Below are 23,255 nucleotides of genomic sequence, written 5' to 3' on the forward strand. Positions count from 1 at the left end.
GTGAATATTCCTGTTCTTTATTTGCAGGCTGATTCAGAAGTAGCACAGGCAGGGAAGGCAGTTGCATTGTACTTTGAAGATAAACTTACAGAGATCTACCCAGACAGGACCTTCCAACCTTTGCCTGAGTTTGAACAGGAAGAGGACGATGGTGAAATAACTGAGGACTCCGATGAAGATTTTATACAGCCACGTAGAAAACGTCTAAAATCAGATGAGAGACCAGTGCATATAAAGTAATCTGATAATATGGACCTAAACTTATTGTAAAAACTGTTATTTAAGTGTTCCCGGAATAATATCATGCCTACAGTGGCCGTCTTGAAGAAGCTGATAGCTTTTAGACAGTATTAGATTACAAAGCAACATTTGTACAGAAAAACATTCTTGTCAAAATGGGGAAAACCTGTATTGTATTTTTGGGGGATTTTGTTTTTGGTTTTTGGATTACTTGGAATTTCCTTTTCTCTTCCTGATGATGATTCTCTCTTGGCCTGTTCTCACAGATAGAGGTGCGTGAATGTTGAGAAAGATGCAGACTTGATAAGGCACTCCTGGTACAGATAAGTGGACTGTTGCACTGCTTAATACATGTTCTGCAAGACTGGACCAATATGGTTACTCTCACGCTGGACTGCAGTCTAAACTGTAAGAAGTGTGGCTAGCAATCCCCCCTTGTGTGAAATGGAGTGCGAATTAGATCATTTATTTGATCAACTTCTCATTTAAATGGTATTGTGAGTAACTGACCTTCTGTGTTGATCCAGATATCTAGAGTACACCTTCTTTCCAGCATTTTATGTACAGAAACCTCACAAATGATCATTAAACCGTTCTGACTTGGCAAGTGCAGCAGTGTGAATTCTTAATACGTACAGGACTAGGTCTGGCTGTAACAATTGCTTCTCGGTAGGGTCCATTTATAAGTATTAATGGAGTCCAGTGTATGGAACATGTACACGTACGTCTTTTTTGGAATTCATAGGATTTTTTGTCTCTTCCTAATCCCCCTGAGAGGCAGAATGTATTCAATATTTGTTACCTAGATTTCTGTACTTACAAATTTAGACTGAGAAGGTAATAACTGGTGGTTTTCCAGTCTTCCTAAATATCAGTTTCTGAGAGACCACTATTGGCAAACAATAACCTGTTGACTACCAAATGTGTAAAATTTCCTGTATTCACTTTGTCTTATTTGTAAATAGTGGATTGAAAATTCCTGCAGATCAGCAACATTTGTTGAGCTGTTTTTAAGCTAATGTGTATTCTTACTAATTGTTCCTATCAAGAACAGATTTGTAATATATGCTGTTTCTAACATTGCATTCATATGGAGGTTCTATCTTATTTTTATTAGAGAACTACTCAAAACTTTCTTCGGAAGCAGCTTATGAGTGAAATGTCTAGAAAGATTGGAAGAAACCTGTTGGGACTGGGTTACTTACCCTCCGTGACATGGAGTTACTTGCACAGACCACAATTTGAAATAGAGCGGCTTCTGGTCAGATGTTGAAAACGGATCAGTCCCCAGCCAAACTCTGTATGAAGCGGGCATCTCTGCAATGCCTTTCCACAGCGCACTGCCTTGTTTGCAGCATTTGTGGGTAGGGATGCCTTCTTGACAAAGTAGTTAAACTTTGGACAGCTAAGTTTCCTCCTCTTACTGGCCTGCTCTTTAAGGACTAGCACCGAGAAGTAGAATTTCCAGCCTTGTACAGTCGTACAGTCTTCTCTTGGAACAAGATGAAAAAGTCCTGTGTAAAGAAACAAGATCAAGGTGCCCAAAATGCAGATTTGCCATGACATTTTGTGTGAAGGAAACATGAATGTGGCAAATTGTCAAGGGTTTTTGGGGGTTTTTTTCATTTTTTTTTCTTTTCAGCATGAGAAACTATTCATAGCATATAAAGAAAGATTTGACTTAAGCATATGATAGAGGTAAATATTTTAGCACAAAATCTATAGAATCAACAAATGATGCTCTTAAGAAATATTTATGCAAATCACTTGAGTTAATTTTGTTTTTATACAGTCCAAACATGAGTGCATACAGCATGTGACTGAATCCTTTCTTAAACCACAGAAAGGGATTGAAGGTGCTTACAGCTTGGCTCACTTCCTTAGGTTACCTTAAACATTGCACTTAAAGGATCAAACAGAATTTTGATTTTGTCTTTACTTTCAAGTGGTAATGTTTTTCAAAGGATTTTGTCCAGTAAATTTTAATCATAAATAGTTTGCGTCCAAATCAAAAAGAATGGCTCATTTGAAAACATGCCAGTGTCTGTTCTTAGAGAAGCATGAGTGGGGTGAATGGGAAGTTCTGATCTGTAAGTAAAATTGGATTATTTAATGACTGTACACTCGTCACCTGTTCATGCATTTCTAGATTCTCTCTTAACTTTGCCAATTTGAGCGGAATTTGTACTATTAAAAATACAGCGGACAAGATTGAGTTCTCTTCAGTTGGGCTTGCTAGTTTTTATGGCACGTGTAAGCACTCTAATTTCTGCAGATGTTGTTTTAAAATGTAAAGACTTGTCCTGCCCAGGCTGATTCTGCTCCCCTGCAACAGGTAGGAAATTCACTCTGGTTGAGGCATTTTGTAAACTTGTAAACTAGCCTTTATTCCATTAGTGAGTCTGAAACCCCAGCTGTGATCCTGGTTACAGGTGAGGAGGCTTTTTTCTTGCACATTACCCTGAAAACTTCCTTTCTCGTCTTCAGAATACAATAAAGATTACCACTTACGTGAAATCTCAAGGCGCGTGCAAGAAATCTGAAGCGTTTTCCTTAACATCTATGTACGAAGAAATGAGTGAGACTAGTGTGTCCAAGTGGATTTTTGTTGTTGTTCGGTTGGTTGTTCCCTTTCGGAAGTCCAGATCTGATAATCCGGTAGCTGTTCATAGTTAGCTAGGGTGCAGTCAAGCAGGATCCTAAAAGATGTTTCAACTACATTGATGTGCTGCTTTCCCCCTTAGACCATGGACGTAAATCGATCGTAGGAACCGGTCAGTTTGCTCAGCCAAAACAGCTTTTGTGCCATGTTGCATCTATTTTACTCGATAGCAAAGTAATTGTTTTTGTATCAGTAGCATGACGCGTTGGTTGCGGCAGCTTCTGGCTGGCAATTGATGACAGTTGAGGGATGTTGGGATGGAAAACGTGCCGTGTGGCAGGGGGGAGCCTTGTTGCAGAGGGCAGGCATGTCGCATGGTTTCTCTGCGCAGCTGCCATGTCCCGGCGTGATAGCAAGAAGTTAAGTCTGGTGCTTGATGCAATTATATGCTTTGATTTGAAACTCTTGTGTTTAAAAAAAAAAAAAAAAAAAAAGTTCTTGTCTCACTCTTTTGTTGCAAATGGTCCTGACGTTTAAGTTAATCCAAAGAAGTAAAAGGCAACTCGCTTTGAAACAGGAGTGAAAAGTGTACAGTGTGCTAATTGTGGACTTCTTGATTACCTCAGCAGGTATCCTGCCATGTAATTACTAGTGATTAGTGTTAATTTAACCAGCTAAATAGGTTCAGGTCTCTTACTTAACTGTGCCCTGGAATTAAGTGGCCTAACATGTTCTACTGAGGCTGAGTTCCTATCCAAAAAAAGGGTGTTCCCCTAACTTTTAAAGATAGAAATGCTCTGTTACATGTAGATAGCTTGTTTTTGTGAAATGTCACCAGTACGACTAGTTGTGGCATTTACTGTGTGTCCGCATACTCAACACTGGATCCGTGAAATGTTTTATAAACATTTCTGCAAGCCACTAGAACTAACAGAAATCTTTAACATTTAACCCACCCTTACCCTTCTGTTGTATAACCTAGTTTTAGCTGATCCTACTTAAGCTTAAGTGATGGCAACAGTGTTTTAAAGTTGCGTGTATGATGTACTGGATGTAGGCTTTTTTCTTGTTTTTCTTATTCTCTTCCTTGGAAAAAGCAATAAAACTGCTTTGTCTGTTGCCTATTAGCATGACAGGAGTCCTTTCCTTTGGATAGTGGTTTTATAGGAAAGTTTGTATGCATATCACCAAGTCTAGCTTTTAAAAATAAAGTGTGCAGGAGTTATTGACAATATAGTGTGGCATTTTATTTTAAAAATTGGGGAAAGTTAACATATTTTTTTAAAAAGTAGGCGTTTGAGTAAATAATGGAGGTACTTTTTTTAAAAAAAAATTTATATGCCACAGTTTACATAGACATATTTCAGACTAAACATATACAGTACATTGTAATTTTGGAGGTGGTGATTTCTTTTATTTTGTGAAAATGCATGTACAGTAACTCTTCCATCTTAGTTCCTTGCGTTGGCTGAAGGGGGTCTTCTTTATATGCTTCTTTAACAGTATCTGAATCAAAATAGTTTTAAAAATTGCAGGTAATTTGGATATCTGTATTGTAATTGACCTATCCAATGTGCAAAATGCAGTTTTGCCCTTTTCTGTTGAGTGCTCTTTACAGCGAAAGGCTGCTTTCTTTCAGGCTAATAGAGTGTGTACAAGCAAGGGTACTAAAGAGAACTGTACAAGTCTGACTTGTTGCAGCATTCCCTTGAGAGTGACCTAAATTTCAAAGAAAGCGAAAGAAGAAAAGAAAATGCATGTCTGCTAGTGGCCTGCGCAGGCAGGGATGTCTCAAGTTCAAGACGCCATGAAACGTGTACATAAGCCTATAACGATTTGTGCAATTGAAAGCCTGTTTTAATTTTCTATGTAAACCTACTCATGGAAGGGTTAAATTCACAGCATTTTTTTCAGTTCTTTCTTGCTTCCAGTAACTAAACTGGTACTTTTTTGCACATAGTTAACTTTGCTCATCCTTCAATATGATTCTTCAAAAAGTGCAGTTTCTGTGGTATTGTATTACCTGAATAATCATATTTAACTTTTTTTAACAAGGTTACAGTTTCTAATTGTTCCGTTCCTGTGTTTTTTGCTGGTGTGTAATAAAGGCAAGATTTTTTTTTTCTTTTCTTGGTTATTTAATACATTAGCTGCCTGTAAATATTTCTTGTTAAATGCTCTGGAATGTGGTGTAGAAGTTGTATTAGATCAGTTTAAAGCATTGTTTGAAAACCACTTTGTTTTGGTTATTTCTATTAAATTAGGAAAAAAAGGGGAAGAGTTTTGCTTTGAGTTTTTCTTGCAAATCTGAGTGGAGCACTTCGGAGCGTTTCTAGAAACGTTCCTTTCTTTGGCTCCGTCTTCAGCAGGTTCGTTCTTTTTAAAAATGAGGCTAGCCTTGCGTGGACAGCGTGAGTACGCTCCGGGCCTTGTCCCGCGTCGCCGGAGCCCCCCCCCCCTCCTCCATCCATCCGTCGCACACGGGGGAAGCGGTAGGAGCGGGTCGCTGGAGTGTTGAGCTCCAGGGAGCGGGAGGAAGGAAGTTGTCCGGCTGTAAAAGTGGTTCCTCTGGGGCTGGAGGTCACTCCCAACGGGCCAGCAGCAGGAGCCCCTTCGCTCTCGGGCACCAGCGAGGACATGGTTGGTGTCTTACCCCCGTGACCTCAACGGGGGGTGGCAGCCCTGACCTTCCTCTTCCATCGTGCAGCGTTAACCCTGAGCTGGGTCACACGTCTCAACCTGCTCCTTCACCGCCAGCGCCACGCCACGCCACGCCACGCCACGCCTTCCGGAGCAGCGACTGGACAGGGCTGGGGTGTGGGGATCCTCCTCGTCTGCACCACGCCCCGGGCCAGGCCCGGTGACCAGCTGTCCCTTCTGGCTTTCGTAACCTTTGTTTTAAACAGGGGACGGGGTTGCGCTGACCTTTGGGGTTCTCAGTTACTCGCTGCCACAAGCGGCCCTTCATCCTGCTGGGCACGGACGCGGGGGGCGAGAGCGCGGAGGGGCCGCGCGGGCGGGCTGCGGTGTTGCGGGCCAAGGCGCCCCCGCGCGCCTACTTCCACGCTCGCGCCCCGGCCCCGTCTGGGCTTCTGAGCCTCGGGTGTGTTTGGACGAGCGCTGCTGCCAGTCCTTGTGCCCGCAGACCGGGTCCTTGCATCCCTCGCAGTCCCCGCTCCCGCGGGCGGAGGCGCCGGCTCGTGCAGCTCGCTCCCCGCGCCGGGCAAGGGGGCAATGGCAGCCCTGCGCGCAGCAGCACGGAGCCGTCTTCCCTCTGTCCTCGAAAGCGCCGGCCTTGCCAGCCCATCTGCTCCTGCTGCGGCCGAGCTGCCTCGGGAGCTGGACTGATCCGTCGCTTCCAGCAGCCCGGCCTGCCTCCGCTCGGCCGAGCTCCAGCCCCGTGGCCAGCTGCCTCCAGCTGCCCCGGGGTGCGCGGGGCTCCGACCAGCAAGAGGGAGACCCTCCTGGCGGGGCTGCTGGGCGGGTACGAGCCCAGGGCACGGGCCCGTGCTCCCGGTCGCAGCGGGGCCTGGAGTCGAGGGCATCGCGCCCGCGCCCCGACGGGCTTCGGTCCCGGCCGGCCCCGCTGTGCGCCCGCGGCCGGATCCGCCCCGCGCTCCTTGTCCCCCGCGGCCCGGCTCCGGGCAGCCCTCTCGGCCCGGCCCGGCCCGGGGCCGGCAGCCGCGGGGAAGCGAGCCGGTGTACCGCGCGGCGCCGGCAGAGGGCGCGCCCGCAGCCGCAGTGCCGCCGCCGCCGCCCGCGCGGAGCCGCGCGGAGGGAGGGAGCGAGCGGAGCGGGCTCGGGGCTGCAGCCCCCCGCGGCGCGGCGCGGCGCGGAGCGGCAGGTAAGAGGCCACCGCCTGCGGGGCCGGGCGCCGCTTTCCTCCGCCCTCGGCCCGCCGCCGCCGGCGGGCTGGAGCAGGCTGTCGGGCCGCCGGGCTCCCGCCGGGGCACGAGCGCTGCCGCCGGGGCCGGGGCCGGGGCCGGCGCCGGGGCCGTGGCGCGGGGGCTCGCGCGTCTCCCCGGCGGCGCCGCGTGGGCGAGAGGCGCCCCTGCCCGCAGCCCCGGGAGGCAGAGCCGCTGCAGTGCGGGCGGGGACGGGCTGGCTGCAAAGCTGCATCCCGACCCTGGCACATGGCGCTGGCGGCCAGCCCGTCGGGCAGCCCGTCTGTAAGCGCGGCTGGGAGGTGCGGGAGGCAGCAGGCGCGCGGGGCGAAGCCTGGCCTGGCCCTGCTCCGGCTGCCAGCGCGGGGCGAGGGCGCTGCACCCGCTCGCAGCGCGGCGAAGCCGGGCCGGGCTGCGCGGGGAGACGCCTCCCCCGCGGAGTGGCCGGCACACCGGCTCCGGGGCAGGGAGCGTCCTCGTGCAGCCCGTGCGGCGCCCCGGGGCTGCCCTGTCCGGCGAGGCCGGCCCTGCGGTGGCGAGCGGCGTGGCGCCTCGGCCGGCCTGTCACGGGCCCGGCCCCGCGGCGTGACGTGCTGCCCGCGGCCGCTGGCGGCCCTGGGGCAGGAGGGAGCGAGGAGAGCGCGGGCGCTGGGCTCGGCCCACTCCTCACCGCCTCCTGCCGGCGTCGGGGCGGGGCCGGCGGGAGCGGTCTCGGGGGCTCGCTGGTCTCCCTGAGCGAGCCGGTGCTCGTGACCGGTTGAACGCGGCGGGAGCGGGGGAACCGGCGGACCCCGGCGCAGCCGTCCCTGAGGACGGGGGGGGCCCTCGAGGGCTGCTGCGCAGCGCCGGGCTCCGCGCCTCGGGCCTCTTGATCAGGCCTTGGCGGCGTTACTGGGCGGTTCCCCCTTGGCCACGGCCCCGCCGTCCCTCAGGCAGGCGGTGGGTCGCTGGGCCGTGGCCAGGCCCCTTTGGCCCTTGGCAGCGCCAGGCTCCCGCGGCGAGGCGCGCACCGCTGCCGCCCGGGCCCTGCGGCGGGCAGGGCAGGCCGAGGAGCGGGAGCCTCCCGGCCGCGCGACCCGAAGGCTCTTGGTAGCAGACGCGTGGCAGAAACCAGGCGACACAAAGTGCTTCTCGCTCCCGGCCTGAGCTGGGCTGCGAAGCTGGAGCATACAGAAGTGCGGGCGCCACCTAAAGAGACCTTTTTTTTTTTTAAAGAATTAGTTCACGTCCCAAGCCAAGTCAAGTCCAAATCCATACGCAGCCCTGCGACCGGCAAACGTCTGCAGCCCCAGGTTGGGGTGGAGGACATTTCCAGTGTCTTTTGGAAGGCATCCGACGTGCAGGCCCAAGCCCAGAGGCTCGGGGTTCGCGTGCCCCTGAGTCGTGCCTGCCCTCAGACCTATGGCCACAGAAGCAAGCGCAGGAGGAGTCTCCCATTTCCAGAAACTGGGCTTTAAGCCCCAGCACCCGGCAGGTACTAAACCACCGGAGAAGAACAGTTGTCCCCGGGAGCTGCCTCCTTGGACCCAGACACAGGGTGCGTCTCCTGCCAGAGAGGGTTTTCTGGGGCCTCCTGTTAGGAGACCTCTGTGACCTGCCATCAGCACGAGACGGTGACCTGCCGGGGCCGGGACCGGCGCAGCGAAGGGGGCCGGCGAGCGCAGCGTGCTGCTGTGCCCGTGCTAGTGGGCAAGCTCAGGCCATGGCCGAGTCCCACGAGAGGCTTTGCTGGTAGCAGATGCGGGGCCCCTGCCCCTCCCCCGCTTGCCTACCGGCACCGCCCTCACAGTCGGAGCCTTGCCCTGGCCCCGGCGCTGCGCCACGTGTCGTGCCCCTCGCCGCACCCTGCCAGGCCGGTGCCTGGGCTGGGCGCGCCGGCCTTGGGGCTGGCATGGGCCAGGCTTTGTCACTGCGCCTCGTGCCCCCGCCTGGCCGGCGGGCTCCTGGTGCGGCTGCTGCGCATGGCTGGTGTGTGTGAGGAAGCCCCCGGTGAGGACCAAGGGGTTGCCGGGGTGGGAAACCTCACATCTGCTGAGGCTCCCCTTACGTGGCTCCATGCAGCCGAAAGCATGCTGCCCCGCGGAGCCGCGCCTGCCCGCACTGCATGAGTGCAGCCCCTCCCTGGCGCCGGTGTCAGCAGTTATGGCACGGCTGCCCCCACCGCTTATTTAACACAAGCATTGTTAATGAGGTGTGAGCAGATGTTGATTCACTCCCTGCGTCTGTTGTGCTACCGCTGAGCTGCGACTGGTGCTCTGATGCTCCCGGGTAATAAATCACCAGCACCGTTGTCACCGCGCAGAAGGGCCTCGTGCCCGTGTCTTGCTTCCCCCTTGCACGTCAGCGGCCCACCAGCTCCCCGGGCTGCACAGGCTCCGGCACCGAGGCTCGCAATGGCCCAGGCCAAGCCCAGCCGCGTGGCAGCTCCAGAGCACCTGCCGCCAAAGGGAGACACTGTGCAAGCGTGCAGTAAGCGCGCTTGTCCTGCCGCAAGGATTAGGTGCGCTGCATTGTGATGTTTCTTGCCAGTTTTTCCCTTGGGGGCTGTAAAAGGCCTGTGGAGCCTCTTGGCCCTGCTCCTACCCAGCGCTTCCCCCGGCCTCCGCTCGGAGGCGCTTTTACAGCGAGCCTTGTCGGAGCAGCGCCTAAAGCAGAGTCACGGAGGTGGCACCAAAGGCTGGGGCCAGCACGGGTCGACAGCCTGGACGGGGCCTGCGCTGGGACCTGCAGCCTCCGGGAGCCGGCGAGGCGTTGCCTTCTCTCGGGCCGTCGCGGGTCCACTAACTGCAGCATGCGCCAGGCCAGAGGCACTGACGGCCCGGGCCTCCTGCCCCCTCACCTGTCCCGGCTCCCGGGCTCGGGGATGGGGAGGCTGGAGGCAGGGGCCGGTGGGAGCTGAGCTTGGCTCTGCCAGTGCTTTCCTCTGCCCAGGAGCCTCGATCTCTCTGGATCCATAGTTTCATAGTTTCTAGGGTCAGAAGGGACCTGAGCAGATCATCAAGTCCGACCCCCTGCCACGGCAGGACAGAGTACTGGGGTCTAACCTCCTCTTCAAGACCCCCAGGGCAGGAGCCAGCACCACTGCTCTTGGAAGCTGGTTCCAGACCCTAGCCGCCCTGGCCGTGAAGTCGCGCCTCCTGATGTCCAGCCTGAATCCACCCTCTGCCGACTTGTGACCGCTATTCCTGGTCACTCCTGGGGGTTCCCCGGGGGAACAGGGACTCCCCCAGTGCCTGCTGGTGCCCCCGACTAGTTTGTGACAGGCCACTAGACCCTCCTCAGCCTGCTCTTGTCCCCCAGAGGCGCGAGGCTGGCGCGGGTGCCGCGTGGAGGCGTCCCTGGGGCGAGGCAGCCGGCTGCACCCCGGGGCTTGTGCAAAGCGCTGGGCGCCCCGGGTGCCTCCCTGCTGGGCAGCCTCGCTGCGTTTCCCTCTGAACAACCAGCCCTGGCGACGCACGGGCCCTGAACTGGGGGGCGGTCCCTCGTCCAGGGCCGGCTCCCAGCGCCCGGCCTGCTCGCACAAGAGCGCATCAGCAGGTGGTTAGCCCGGCGCCGCTCCAGCCGAGCCCGGTTCAGGACCAGCAACAGGACTGCGGCCGGATCCGGAGGGCGGCGAGGGTTGCTCCGGCTGAGGGCCCGTCCCGTGCAGGGCTCCGCCCGCTGCCCCCGGGCCAGCCGCCCGCCCCGGCCGGGGGAGGGAGCTCTGCCCCCGGGCTGGGTCCTGCAGCGCGGAGCCGGAGCTGGCGCCGGGACGGGCCAGGGCTGTGCCCGGGTGCTGCCCGCGGTGCCCACGGGCTGAGCGCCGCGGAGACGCAGCCGGGGTGGGCAGAGCTGGGGCGGGCTCAGGCCTCCTTCCACCCTCTGCCCGAGGCCTGTCCCCGCCGTGCGCCGAGGGCCCGTGGCACCGGCACACAAAGGCCGTGTCCGAGGGGCAGATGGCAGAGCCGTGCTGCCCAGGGGCAGGATCAGAGCAGCTTTGCTCCCGAAGCAGCCTGGAGCCTTCGGAGCCGTGTCCAATGGTCCTGTTAATTGCAAGCACGGAGGCACTCGCCCTCTCGGCCCAGCTGGCCTGAGCGAAGGCGGCTCTTCCCCCCGCAGGCTGCCTGGCTTCAGACACGGCCTGCACCGGCCCTGGCTGCGGCCGGGCGAGCGTGGGGCTGCGGTGGGGACACGTGCAGTCAGCAGCCGCGGGGGGAGCCAGCCGGGCCACCCGTGAAAGCCTGGGACACGGTGCCCCGTCCGGGTCCCTGAGCTCGGGACCGGCACCGGGTCTCTTCACGGCGGTCGGTGGGGCCGGGGCGGCTCGGCGCGGCTTGTGCGCCGCTGGTCCTGGCCCGGCTGCCTCTGTGCAGTGGCCCTGTACCGTGAGTGTTTGGTGTCCCCAGGCTCCGGGCAGGCTGTAGGGCGGCTGTTCCCCTCCCTGCTCCTCACATCACAAATGGTGTTAATTAAAGAGCCAAACCAGCCCCCCTCTGCAGCGGAAGAAACGACTTCTTGCGAGCGAGCGCTGTAATAGCCCAGCGGCCTGCTCCGGCCGGCGGCCTCCGCTCCGCGAAACGAAGGTGAATCATTAGCCCGAGCGCCTCGAGGTCTGAGCTGAAGACTGGATATCAGCTCTGATGAAATTCGAGCAACTTTCCCATCTCCCGGCGCGAAAGGTCGCCGGCCTGCGCCCTGAGCTCCGCGGAGCCCCGGGGCGGGCGCGGGCGGGCCCGGTGCAGCCCGGGAGCCGGCCGGGCTCCTGCCCGGCGCCGCGGGGTCCGGTCCGGGGCGGCGCGTCGGGACCGGCGGATGCGGCCTGTTGCCATGGTGACCGGGCGTGGGGGCGGCGCGCGCGAGGCCTGGGCAGCCGCGGCCGGGCGGGGGCGGGGCCGGGGCGGCCGCTGCGTGACCGGCCCCGGCCCCGAGGGCGGCGGGGCGGGGCGCGGGGCGGGGCCGGCGGCACATAGGGCCGGCGCGGGCGGCGGCGCGGCGCGGGGATGAGCGCGGCCGGCGCCGGGGACGGGCGGTGCCCGCGGGCGCTGCGGCTCCTGGCCGAGCTGTGCCGCGCGCGGAGCCTGCCCGGCCTCGACGGCGACACGTGCCGCGACGTGCTGCGCCTGCCCGCCGACCGGAGCCTCAGCCTCGCGCAGCCAGGTACGGCCGGCGCCGGCCCGCGCGCAGCGGCAGGGCCCGCGAGCTGCCCGGGCGCTGGGCGCGGCGCGAGGCCCGGCCCGGGGGCTCCCGACGCCGCAGCCCGAGCGCGGCCGGGCACGGCCGGTGGGGCGGCGTTCCCCGGGGTCACGCCGCACGGCTGGAGGGCTGAGGCAGCCGGGAGCGGTTGAGCCTTCCCTGCCCCGGCCGGGCTCGGGGTAGCCGCCGGCGGGGTCCCTCGGTGCTTCGGCACGGGCTGCGTCTCCGGCGGACACACGGGGAACGAGGGCTTCCCGAGCCGGAGCCCTCTGCTTGCCTCCGCCTGGCGGGAGGGGTGCGGCGAGCGGCGGGGCCGGCGGCCCGCAGGCAGCGACCCGTCGTGCCGGGCCGGCGCTGCGCCTGAGCGGGGTCCCGGGCGTCGCAGCCGTGCGCCGCTCCCCGGCGGGGACGGGGCCGCGCTCCTGCGGCCCGGTCTCGGCCCGCTGGGCAGCGCTGGGGGCTCTGCCCAGGACCGCCGCGGGGCTTGCGGGGCGAGCTGCTAACCCGGGGCAGAGGCCGGGCCCGGCGCTGCGGGCCGGGAGCGTGCTTCCGCCCTGCCGGTCCCAGCCGCGGAGCAAAGCGCGGAGCTGCGCAGCGGGCCTGGCTCCCCGCGCAGGGTGCCCCGGAGGGGCGGGAGAGCGGGCCCGCTGCCGCCCGCCTGCCACGCGCCGGTGCGCTCGCTGCAGCGGGCCGGGGCCGGGGCCGGGGCCGGGGGCGCCCGCGCAGATGCGGTGAGCTGCGGGCCCGCACGGGCAGGTGCGCGCGGCGGGACGAGAAGTGTCCCTTGATTTCTCGTCCTGGGGCTGCAGCCGCTGCGCGATCGCGGCGCGTCTCGGGTGCTGCCGCGGCTGCGTTGAGCAAGTGCGGGGCCGGATCCTGCGAGGTGCCAAGCTCGTGTCCGGGGCTGGCCCCGCGGGGACCGAGGCAGCCGGGGGACGCGGGCTGGGGATTGCATCCGTCTCCGGAGCTTCTCGCTCGCTGCAGCGCCGGGACCCCCTGGGAGCCCTCCCGCACTCAGACCCGTCCAGGTCCCCGCATCCGGGCCACATCCACATCTTCTCTTTGTGCAACGTCTCCTGCAGCGGCCAAAAAGAAGCAGCAGGCAGGACCGGCCGTGCTCGGGGGCTGCATCTTTCTGCAGTCGCGGGCGAGGGTCGGTGCAGGAGGGAGCTGCCAGGGGTGGAGAGGCCTGCTCCAAGCCGACCCACTTGGTCTTCCGGGGCCAGGCTGGACTCCGGCTCCGGCTCTCGCACTTGGGGTCCTGGCTGCCAGGCCCGCGGCTGGTTGTCCTTGTCACGCACGAAAACCAGACCCCAGGGCCCGCAGGAAATGAAAGCCCTTTGCACTTGGCTTGGGACGGAGCCGCGCTAGTGACTCGTTGGTCATACCCGGTGCAAGCCGCGTCCCGGGCCCGGCAGCTGGAGGGAGGCTGCCAGGCAGCTCCTCGGGGCCGGGGTGAGGAAACGCCCGGACAAGGGGCGGCCTTGGGAGCCGGAGCCTGCAGCACGGCGGCAGGAGCTGGACTGCAGCCAGCAAGCAGCCCCGGCGGGGCGCTGGCAGCGCCTGGGCCCGCTGGGCCCCGAGCACCCTCACGAGTCGTAACACCCGGCTCGCGCACGTGTGCGCCTGGCCCCGCCGGGGGGTGCGGGGGCGGGTGCGGCGCGGCGCCTGGGTGGGGACAGACGCTGCTGGGCTCTTTTCTGAACCAGGGAAAATCGCCTCTGGGCAGAGGGGGAGAGCAGCCTCGCGGGGGCCCAGCACGGCTCCACGCGGGGTCCTCCGAGCCCGCCGGAACAGCACGGCGAGCCGTGATGCCCACACGGGAACGACGGACTCGCGGCCCCCTCACGTCGGGAAGCAGGCCGAGGAGCTGCGCGGCTCCAGGGCGGGCGGAGCCCCGGTGCCGCCGCGGGCGCCGCTCCGCTTCCCGCAGCGCCCGGCTGCGTTTCGGCACCGCCGCGTGTGCCCGTCCGCACGCGCTGCCCAGCGGATGGTCGTCCCCGCCCGTGCCAGGCACGCGCAGCCCCGGGGGTGTGCCACAAGCCTCGGCCCAGGGCTGGGGCGGGAGACGGCCGGGTGAGTCCGCGCCCCCCACGGCGCTTCCCTGCTTTCCCTTGCCCGCACACGGCCGGCCGGACACCCGCCCCGCTGACCTTCGCTGCTCGGCCGGCTCCGGGCCTGGCGCCGCCCGGGGAAGCTCCTTCTCCCCGGAGGCACGGCCGGGGGCCGGTTGCTGTGTGTGCTGCCCCTGCCCCAGGCCGTGCTGCAAGCCGCGGCCGCCGCCGGCCGTGCTCTTCCTTGCCCCGGGATGCGTTGCTGTCGGGCCAGCGCTAGCTGCGGCCAGACGGGAATGCTCCCCGGACCGGACAGTGTCCCAGGTGGGCTCGCACGCTGCAGCGTGGCAGCCGGGGCGGGGGGCTGTTGTGGAGGGGAGCCGAGGCGCTGCTCTCCGGGAGCGTTTCCCGGAGCGGAGCTGCCGGGCGCTAATGGCCACGTCGGGGGGGCCTGCGCGGCAACCCCGCGGGCGGGGGCCGGCAGCTCGGCTCCTCCCTGCCCCCGCGAACCGGGACTGGGACACAAGCCGGCGCGTCCGGTTGCACCGGAGCAGTCGCGGCGCAGACGTTGCAGCCTCCCGGTGCGTCGGGGGCTGTACATCATCTCGTCTTCCGCGCCTTTGCAACGGGCGCGAGGAAATAAACCCCGCGCGGAAAGGCGGTGTTAGCGCTGCGCGCCCGTCCCCGGGCCCCCGCGCAACGCGCCTGTGCCGCGGGGGTCCCGCGTGGGGCGCGCGCGGAGCGCCAAGGGGCCGCGGGCGCGCTTCCCTTCGGCAGCTGACGGAGGCGGCGGGAGCGGAGACTCCGCCGCCGGCCGCTGCTGCAGCCCGAGGCCCCGTTCCCATAGCGGGTCCCGGGGGCGGCTGCCAGCGCCGTCGGGCTGGGCTGGGCCGGATCCGCCTGAGAGGTCGCGGGTTAGCGCGCTGCACGCACCGTAATTGCACTCAGCAGGGCTTATAATAGCTTATTAGATTGTCATCTGTTAGGCGTAAAGCAGCGACAACTGTTACCGCCTCATTTATAACACCCCGGGGAGCGGCTGATTAAGACAGAAACCCGCGTGCTTCCCGCGCCTGCTCCGGCGTGTCCTGGCGCGGGGTCGGCGGGCACGGCTGGCCCCGCGTGGCCCGGGCCCCGCGTGCGGGGGCAGCCCTGCTCTGTGCCGCAGGCCTGAAGGAGAAGCTGTGGCTCCGGTCCCAGCGGTAGCCCAGTCTGACACGCGATGAGGCGGCCCCTGCGTGTCCTCCCCACGGCGCCCGGGCAGTGAGCGGCCAGCTCTCTGCCTCCCTTGCAGAGGGAGCCAAGCCGCCCCGCAGGAGCTTCGTCATGGCCAGACGGACATTTCCGCTGTGAAGAGGTGACTGGAGGGGGACGAGCAGAGGGACGCGGACCGCGCCAGGCGAGGCCCCCGGCAAGGGGCGGGCCGGCTGCAGGCAGGACTGCCCGTGACGCCCGCCGTGCCCGGTGCGGGGACGGTCCCGCGGCGGGAGGGGCCAGGACAAGGCGGGTTTGGCGCTTGGGGCCTGGCTTCCGCAGCGAGCTCGGTGAACATCCCCGAAGCGGCAGCGCGTCCCCCAGGCGGGCCCGAGGGAGCTCGCCGCCGTCGGGCCCAGGGAAGGGAGCACCCGAGGGCGTCTGCAGTGTGGCCCAAACCCTGTTTCAGCGCTGGGTGTATTTCTTGCATGGAAAATGTGACGATTTACAGCTCTGGAGGCACCGGGAAGCTCTGGTGCAACCAGACACCCTGGGTTTTGTGTCCTGATTAGGTCTCAGATGGGCAGGCACGAGCCCAGCTGCTGGCACCTCACCCGTGGGCATCGCTGCGCAGGCTCCCATCATGTCAGACCCTTGCAGACCGGCACGTACCACACTGCGCCCCGTCACGTCGGCGGCGAGCAATGGGCCCCGTGCGGTTGGGGTGCGAGTCCCCCGGTGCTGGGCACTCGCGGGCTCCACAGGGCGCGGCCGCAGCCCGGCTGCGGGGGCTGTGCGGAGAGGCGCGGCGCGGGTGCGGCCGTGCGGTGGTCCCGGTGCCCTGGCCAGCGCATCCTGGCGCGGCGTCTCGCCGAAGGAGCTTGGCCAGAGCGCCCAACGCCTTGCCGGGGAGAGCTCCCTTCGCCAGGCTGAACGCCGCTCCGCGAGGCCCCGGGTGAGGAGCCGAGGGCCCTGAGGCCGTGTTTGTGGCTACCGCGTCGCTGCCCTCCCGGCGGACACCCGGGGCTCTCCTAATGGCGCTTGCCGCAGCTTCGCGGCGCCCGTTGCGGTGGGGCTCCCAGAGGTGGGTGCCGGCGGTTCCCTTGGCAGGGGCTGCTCAGCCTCCGCGCTCTGGGCCGGCCCGAGGCGGGCTCCTCTGCACCGCGGGTGACGCTGCTCTGCGCTGGCGGGAACGGCTGCACCACGGCGATGCCCGGCGCCGCCGGCCGCGGGCTCGGGGTGGCCCCGAGCAGGCCCAGGCGCGCGCTCTGCTGGGGCCGGGCCTGTGCAGCTCCCTCGTCTCCCTGTTTGGGATGCAGAGGGTGCAGCCCTTCCTTGCTGAAAGCGGGCGCCCTCCACCGCAGCGTGACCGGCAGGATGGTGCAGAGCTCCGAGTCCGTCCTGGGAGGAGGATGCTCTGTGCTGCGGATCCCAGGCTCTGGAAATCCCCCTCTCCCCGCATGGTCCCCCAAGAGGGCCTGAGCCCCGCAGGCATCCCCGCTGCCGGCAGTCTCTTGGGGCTCCCTGCCGGGGCCTGTTTGGCCGTGACCGAGGAGGCGCGTTCAGAGCCTCGGGCCCCACAGGCGGGTCCCAAGTTACCAGCCTCTCGGTCGGCCCCGTCCTGGCCTGGCGGCTGGTGTGGGAGCACGTTCCTGCTGTGTGTCCGCACAGGGCCAGGGCAGAGCCCACCCCGTGTGACCCCCTTTGCTGTTCACACGTGTTCGCCTGGTGCCGACTGATCCTGCCCTGAACTAGCACGTGGGTTTAGCGCAGCCGAGGGCATGGGAAGCAGCAGGACGTGGTGAGGCAGAAATGGGGGTTTGCCCACCTTGTGCTACCGGGCCGGGGGGCTGCGTCCCAGCTGCGAGCGCGAGGGGCTGGCAGCAGCGAGGGAGCCCGCGGCTGGATCCGCACGCGCGGAAAGGCGCAGGCCGGCGAGCTTGCTGCCTGCGGGGGTGCGTCGTCTCCCTGCCATGTGGAAACATTACCTGTGCTCCTCTCGCCCTGCTCCTGGCGCTGAAGGCAGCACCTGGCGTGGGGCCCTGGGCAGTGAATCCAGCCCGTGTTGCTGGGCTCTGCTGTCTGGCCACGCGCTGAACCACGGGCTCTCCGGGTGCCTTTGGCTGGCTGGAGCCACGGGGGCCCCAGCCAGGCGCCGGGGCAGAGCGGGGGTGGGCTCCGCAGGCCAGGGGACGGCCACTGCTCGCAAGGGAGGTTGCTGGGTGCAGGTGGTGGAGGCGGATCCCAGTGCTCATCTCGCAGGGCGGGTTGCGTGGTCTCGCTCCCCAGGCCGTGTCCGTGTGTGCGGCTGCTCTGGTCCACAGGCAGGACTTCGCAGGACCTCCGCACCGCGTCTCGGGCGCCAGCACCCGGGACCTCGGCAGAGGCCTGCGGCACAAGGGGGGGTGGGGAGAGCGAGCCGGAGGCTGCCTGCCTGGTGTGGTTTGGGCCGCCGCACAGCCGCTGGCTCCCCATGAGCTCTCTGTATCAAGCAGGTTGTCTCCATGCTTAGCGTGCAATAATGAGATGTTTTTGATTTTATAATCTTATATAATTACTCTCAAAATAGCCTCTGATTCATCCCTGCCTTTGAAGTTAGTGCTTTGCATTCCAATACGGTCTCCCATCGAAGGAGCCCTGTGTAGTGGCAAATTAAACTTTTAAGAAGTCTTTTCTATCTAATTGAGGCCTTGGCGGAGTGACTGAAGTCCTTTGTGTGCCCATGATGCTGTGGCAGCTCTTCCCTCCCTCTGCAGGGCCCCTCCAGCCATCTGCGGCGCGGCTGGCACCCCGCGCGGCACCAGCCAGCCTGCGAACCTGCGTGGGAGCGAGCAGCGCGGGGTGCCGCTCGGAGAGCGCGGCATAGCCGGGGCGCCCTCGCCCCCAGGGAGACGAGCTCCTTTCCACGCTAAGAGACAAGCTCGGTGGGGAACAGAGCGAGTGCAGCTTCAGACCCTCTCCAGCCTCTCTCCTACCTGGAAATCCCCAAGATTTATCTTGTGAGGATCCTAGCCTGGCCTCGTGGGCCAGGGGGGCCGTGAGGATGTGCACAGTGAGCTCCACCTTGCGGGAGCCCTTCCCGCCCAGCTCCCTGGAGCAAACTGTGGGCTGGACCCAATGATCTTGCAAGGTCCCTCCCACCCCTTGCGCTCTATGAAACTCTTCTCCCATGCAAACAGGTACCAGTCCAGATCCTCTGCACTGACCTCCACGCAGTTGCTTTGGATCCACTTCCAGGGCTTGGCCCTCGGGCAGCTGGCCTTAGACGTGCTTGCTCTGTGGGCGTGCAGGGTCCCAGGGTGGCACCTGCGGCTGGAAGGGCAAGGCGGGTCTGGGAGGCTTGTCCCTGTGTCCCCAGGACATGGGCAAATGCAAGAGCTGGAAGGGTCGCGTGCGCCTGGCTGAGGAGCCTGCGGGGCAGCCCGGCCCTTGGCACCGGTGCTGGATGACTGGGGCGTGCCGCTCGGCGCCGGGCTGAAGGAGAGGTTGCTTTGCCTTTTTCCCCGCCACGCGCACGATGAGATCATGTCTGCAGGAGGACGCGGCTGTGCCCAGGCCCTAATATTTTTTTCTGACCTGGTGCCTTAATAATTGCTGAGAACTTAATGAAATATTTCCCCAGCAGCAGTGAGCCGCCCTGGGCAGACATGCTCCTTTTCCACCACGCGCACCATGGCGGTGGCAGGCAAACTTGGGTGTGACAGCTGCTAATAACCTCCCCAGCTCGGAAGCCCTCCAGGAGACTGCCATCGCCTGCAGCCACCCAGCCAACACGGCCGGTTAATTGAAATGAGATGCTAGTTGAGGGATGCGTGACGCTGAAATGCTGCAACACGTAGCTCGGGGCTGTGCCCAGAGCACTGGGGCCACGCTTGGCTTGGCCCCTAGCCTGGGCACCGTGGAGTCAACCGCACGCGTTCCTACGGCAGGCTGGCCTGGTGTGGGAGCAGCTGTGGCCAGGCACCAGCTCGGCCCCATAAGCTCCTGTAGGTTTTCCCTCTGCTGCATGTGCATCCTTACGGTGGGTTTATCTAGTGTGCGGGGAGCCACGTGTCTCACCCACGCTGGTTGAGCATGACTCGCGTGACTCCTGCCATTTTTCTGCCGTGCCCTGCCACCGCATCATGGGCACACGTAAAAGGACTTGCGTCACTCTGCCAAGGCCTCTCTTCTCGCATGCAGCCTCTCAACCCAATGACTTGCTAAGGGGTTTTCTCCTGCTAGAAAAATTTCCAAGTCCTGCTGGGCACAGGCCCCTGGAGCTTGGACACCAGGTCAGCCTGCCGTAGGACTGCACGGGGCTGACCTGACGCCTGGCCACAGCGGCTCGGCTGCTAGGGTCGCCTCGTCCTGCTGTGACTAGGCTGCGGTCATTCTGGTTCTTCTGTTCGGACTTTCCCAAATATCCTCGCTGGTACCTCCAGCCTGGGGCGTGTGACATCACCCGGGACATGAAACCTGAGTGTTAACTATGCCTACCTGTCTCATAAGTTTCCAGTTTTCCGAGATGAAGCAAAAGGGAGCGTTCTACTAATGACCTGCCTTTGAAGGGCCTGGCCATGCTGGGGCTGAGGGCAGAGGTCCTGCCACAGGTGCAAGGCCCCTGTGCCTTATCAGGCTGCACAGATGGGCAGGAGATGGGCTTCTGGCTTCCAGGCAAAGTCCCAAGCTCCCCCTGGATGAGGCCAGCCCAGGACTAGCAGGAAGGGAAGATAAGCCTCCAGGGAGCTTGCTGTGGTTCGGGGACCAGTAGACGGGCTTGTGCGGATTGCCGTATGGGGTACTGCCACGCTGCCCATGTGGGGTCTTGCTGGACCAGCCTCTCCCGGGGGCAGCGGTGGAGCTCCGCCAGCCCCTGCCAGGGGCCGCTTCCCCGGGGGCGAGGTGCAGAGCGTGGCCGGGGCCGGCAGCCCCGTGGGTATGTGGCCTCGTTTGGGCGGAGGCCTGCGACCTGGCTCCTGGCGCGTGCGAGCAGACGCTGCGGGCTGGGCTGGGGGAGCTCTGCACGTGTCGGCAGGGCTCACGGCTGGGCCCTTCCCGGACAGGGGGCAGAAGTGACCCCTCTCCCCAGCGCCTGCCCAGTGGGGACGCGGCCCCGCAGCTTCCCCGGCTGGCGCTGGCTGCCGGCCGGTGAGCTCGTTGCCTGCTGCGCTCGTGGGGCGAGAGCAGGGCGTTGCTCTGTCGGGGGCTCCTCGGGCGGCCCTGTGCTGGCTTGGAGGCCTCTGCTCACTGCAGGTGCAGGAGACGAGCCACTGACCCCCCCGCGCCTTGCACCTCCCAGGCAGAGGCAGCAATAAACACCCAGGCAGCAGCTCCCGGGAGGTCGTGCTCGCCGCTGGGGAGAAAGCTGCTCTACCTGCCCCTTGTTAAAAAGCACCTCGAGGGGAAGCCGACGGAGGCTCTCCGAGCGCACGTTTATAGCACAGGCGGCCGAGTGCAGGACTCGCGGTCTGCAAACCCTGCTCCGCTGCATCTCCGGCTTGCGCCATTATCCGGGTAGGTGTCGTGCCCCACGGTCGCCAGCCGCAGCGGCGTCCGGCCACGGCTCCAAGCTGCCCCAGGGGTCTCTGTGGGGCAGGTCCCTGGTCTTGTCCGGGGGTGCTGGCACCACTCTGGCAGCGCCATGGCCTGTACTTTGGAGCTGACAGGCCAAGGCCCTCTCCCTGCTCCCCGCTCCCTGGGGAAGGGGTTCCCACCCTCAGCCACAGGCAGCAAGAGCAGAGCTTGGCCTTGGCCACTTGCGTTTCCTGCCCCTTCTGGGTTTATCTCTTCAGTTACAAGCTGCCAGGGAAACTGCCATATTAGAAAATGGATTTTCTTACATCTTGCACGAGGGAACTGGATTAAAATGGGGTAACAATAGCCAAGCGAGATAAGAGGCTCATGATGAGCTGCAGAAGCTGTTCTGGAGTCGCGCAGCCCTGCTTGCCTGATAACAAAATGTCAGACAAAGCTGTTATTTTGGAGGGGGACGGGAGGGAAACCCTCCCTGCCTTTTCTGTATTTTTTCCAAATGGCAACTTCTTCAGAAAGCAGCAACTGGCCCCATCCCTCACGGCAGCGAGCCGTGTGCTGTAGGGTCGGATGTGCGGCAGCGCCGGGGGACAGAGGCTCATGGGTTGGGCAGCACCGTGGCTGGAGCAATCGGCTGAGCCACGTCTGCGGTGCTGGTGCCCGAAGGAAGCCCGCGCGGTTGCTGCCAGCCCTGCCTTTCTCCCGGAGAGCGGCTCCAAAGCGCAGCGCGTGGCAGGGTGGCGTTAACACGCCGACCAGGCCACGCTGTGCTGCTGGAGGGATCTTCGGGGACGTCCACCTGCTCTGACGGCAGGAACGTCCAAGCTGTCCCTGACGGCAGGGTTGTGCCCAGCAGGTTGGTTAGCCAAGGAGCCGTCTGTCGTAGAAGGTGAGCAGACCCTTTCAGGCCCCAGAAGTGTTTATGTGCCTGATGTGCTCCTAACCTCGGCTTGCACCTCGTGGAATCGACTAAGGTCAAGCTCCATCCAAGCAATATTCAGGTTTGATAAGCCCAGATGACTTCAGGGTCATCTTCCAGCCCACCCGTGTTCCTCTGAGGCGCAGACACAAACCCCTGGTCCCTCTTCCTGGGTTTTGTCTGAGCTGTCAGAGGAAGGATTAGATGCTCGGGCATAAAAGCATCCCTAAATCCCAGCCAGCCAGCTCAGCAAGAAGCAGCATGGACTTAGCTCCATCACAAACTGGCAACAAGTTTCCAGGGGGGGTAGCTGATCGTTTCTGAAGCTTTTCATTAGCAGCCGTGCTGTGCTTAGCAGAGTTGTGTGCTGCATACACCCCTGCCATAAACAGAAATGTCTTAGCGGAAAGCTCCTTGCAACACAGCAACTTCTGTCAGTGATGGGTTCTGCATTGCAGCTGGGCCGAGACCCCGGTAGCATCCTATGCTGCGATTTAAATGATCAGAGGGCATGCACACAAGGGTGAGGGATTATTAGGTCTTGCTGGCTGAGCCCTGACATCGCTGGGTAAATTTAAACCTGCCGAGGAGCTTGGTCCTGAGCACGGCCCCACCAGGCTAACGGCTCTTGAGATGTTTGTAGATATTCGGTGCATTTGCTGCTCGGGTCTTCGGTGCTGAGAGGCCTGAGGCTGCGTGCCCTGGAGACTGCCGTACCCTGGCAGAGGTGTGCTGCTGTTTGCCTTTTGGTCCCCCGTGCTCAGAGCACCATCGGCAGCAAATGTCCTGTCTAGTTATCCCTTCATACCTCCTTTTGGTTGCTAATTATAGGCACAATTTTAATAAGGATAAAGATGTTTACATTTGCAAGGTAGCTCCCAGTCACTGAAGCTGATGACTGGCGTGGGCGTATGTGTGCACACACACACACCCACACACCCCCTAAGCTGGGCCTTAGGCCATCGACGTCTGCGAGGGACTTGAAGAGCCGTGCCAGAAAAGCTTCCCCCGTTTCAAAGAACGTTTGCAAAGGAAAGAGCCTGAACGGGAACAACAGAAACATTTTCCTCCATCTGGCTCGTTACGCTTTCTTATGAAACTGCTTGACATTGAGAGCCCTGGGACCGGTGCCAGGGTGTAGCTCAAAGCGCTGTAAAGCAGCAGCTCGGTGCTCTCTGCTATGCTGAGAACACAATTAGCCAGGTCTCCAAGGAAGCTCCGCTGTTTGTCTTGTGCAATCCTATTTATTATTAAATAAGACAAAAGCCATTCCCTCCCTGAGCTGCGATGCCCCCTCCCTCTGCCCCGGCAGCAATGGTTTGTGTATGATAACACCCTGCAGTCTGCCTCCCACAGGCACCGAGCTTGGCACAGGGCTGCGAGAGGGAGCATGGGTTGACTGCAGAAGCTTTCCAGCGCTAGCACCCGAGCCCTGCTCCTTCCCTTCGTGCCACCTGTCAGACCCTCCTGCAGGACAGAGCCCGCAGGACCCGGGGTGACACGGTCTCCACGGACCCTTCTAGCTGCCCGGGGCTGCCACGCCGTGGACGTGGGATGCTTCTCCAATTTCTGTCCAAGCTGTGCTCTGTGTGCTGGCAGCCGTGCTCCCACGGCAGAGGATGACGGTGTGTGTGACCGGGCTGCTGGAGAGGCCGTCTCCTCCCCGCACAGATAAA

The 23,255-nt window shown here is 61.9% G+C and overlaps 3 protein-coding genes across 4 annotated transcripts in view; all 3 read left to right on the top strand.

The window, feature by feature from the left end:
* The window catches only part of TRIM33 (tripartite motif containing 33), a 38,973-nt gene extending 33,853 nt beyond the window's left edge, over positions 1-5,120 (top strand). For both annotated transcript variants that reach the window (XM_090025890.1, XM_090025891.1), the window contains one exon: positions 28-5,120. In XM_090025890.1, the coding sequence (XP_089882016.1) occupies positions 28-240 (213 nt within the window). In that variant the 3' untranslated portion in view covers positions 241-5,120. The remainder of the gene's footprint in view (positions 1-27) is intronic.
* Positions 2,988-9,200, top strand: LOC149853614 (uncharacterized). Its single transcript, XM_090026319.1, has 4 exons — positions 2,988-2,993; positions 5,600-5,702; positions 5,749-6,686; positions 7,942-9,200. The coding sequence occupies exons 1-4, from the start codon at positions 2,988-2,990 to the stop codon at positions 7,945-7,947; spliced, it is 1,053 nt and encodes a 350-aa protein (XP_089882445.1). The 3' UTR covers positions 7,948-9,200.
* A 2,473-nt stretch (positions 9,201-11,673) lies between these two features.
* SYT6 (synaptotagmin 6) overlaps positions 11,674-23,255 on the top strand; it is a 39,623-nt gene continuing 28,041 nt past the window's right edge. Inside the window, exon 1 of the mRNA XM_090025902.1 lies at positions 11,674-11,862. Within this exon, the coding sequence (XP_089882028.1) occupies positions 11,706-11,862 (157 nt within the window). The 5' untranslated portion in view covers positions 11,674-11,705. The remainder of the gene's footprint in view (positions 11,863-23,255) is intronic.

This window comes from Crocodylus siamensis, chromosome 13, assembly GCF_052110815.1.
Source record: "Crocodylus siamensis isolate JL-2025a chromosome 13, ASM5211081v1, whole genome shotgun sequence".
NCBI lineage: Eukaryota > Metazoa > Chordata > Crocodylia > Crocodylidae > Crocodylus > Crocodylus siamensis.

Coding starts and splice junctions, on each gene's coding strand:
- LOC149853614 (XM_090026319.1), top strand. Junction 5,703..5,748: donor CACGCCCCGGGCCAGGCCCG/GTGACCAGCTGT, acceptor TGTTTTAAACAG/GGGACGGGGTTGCGCTGACC.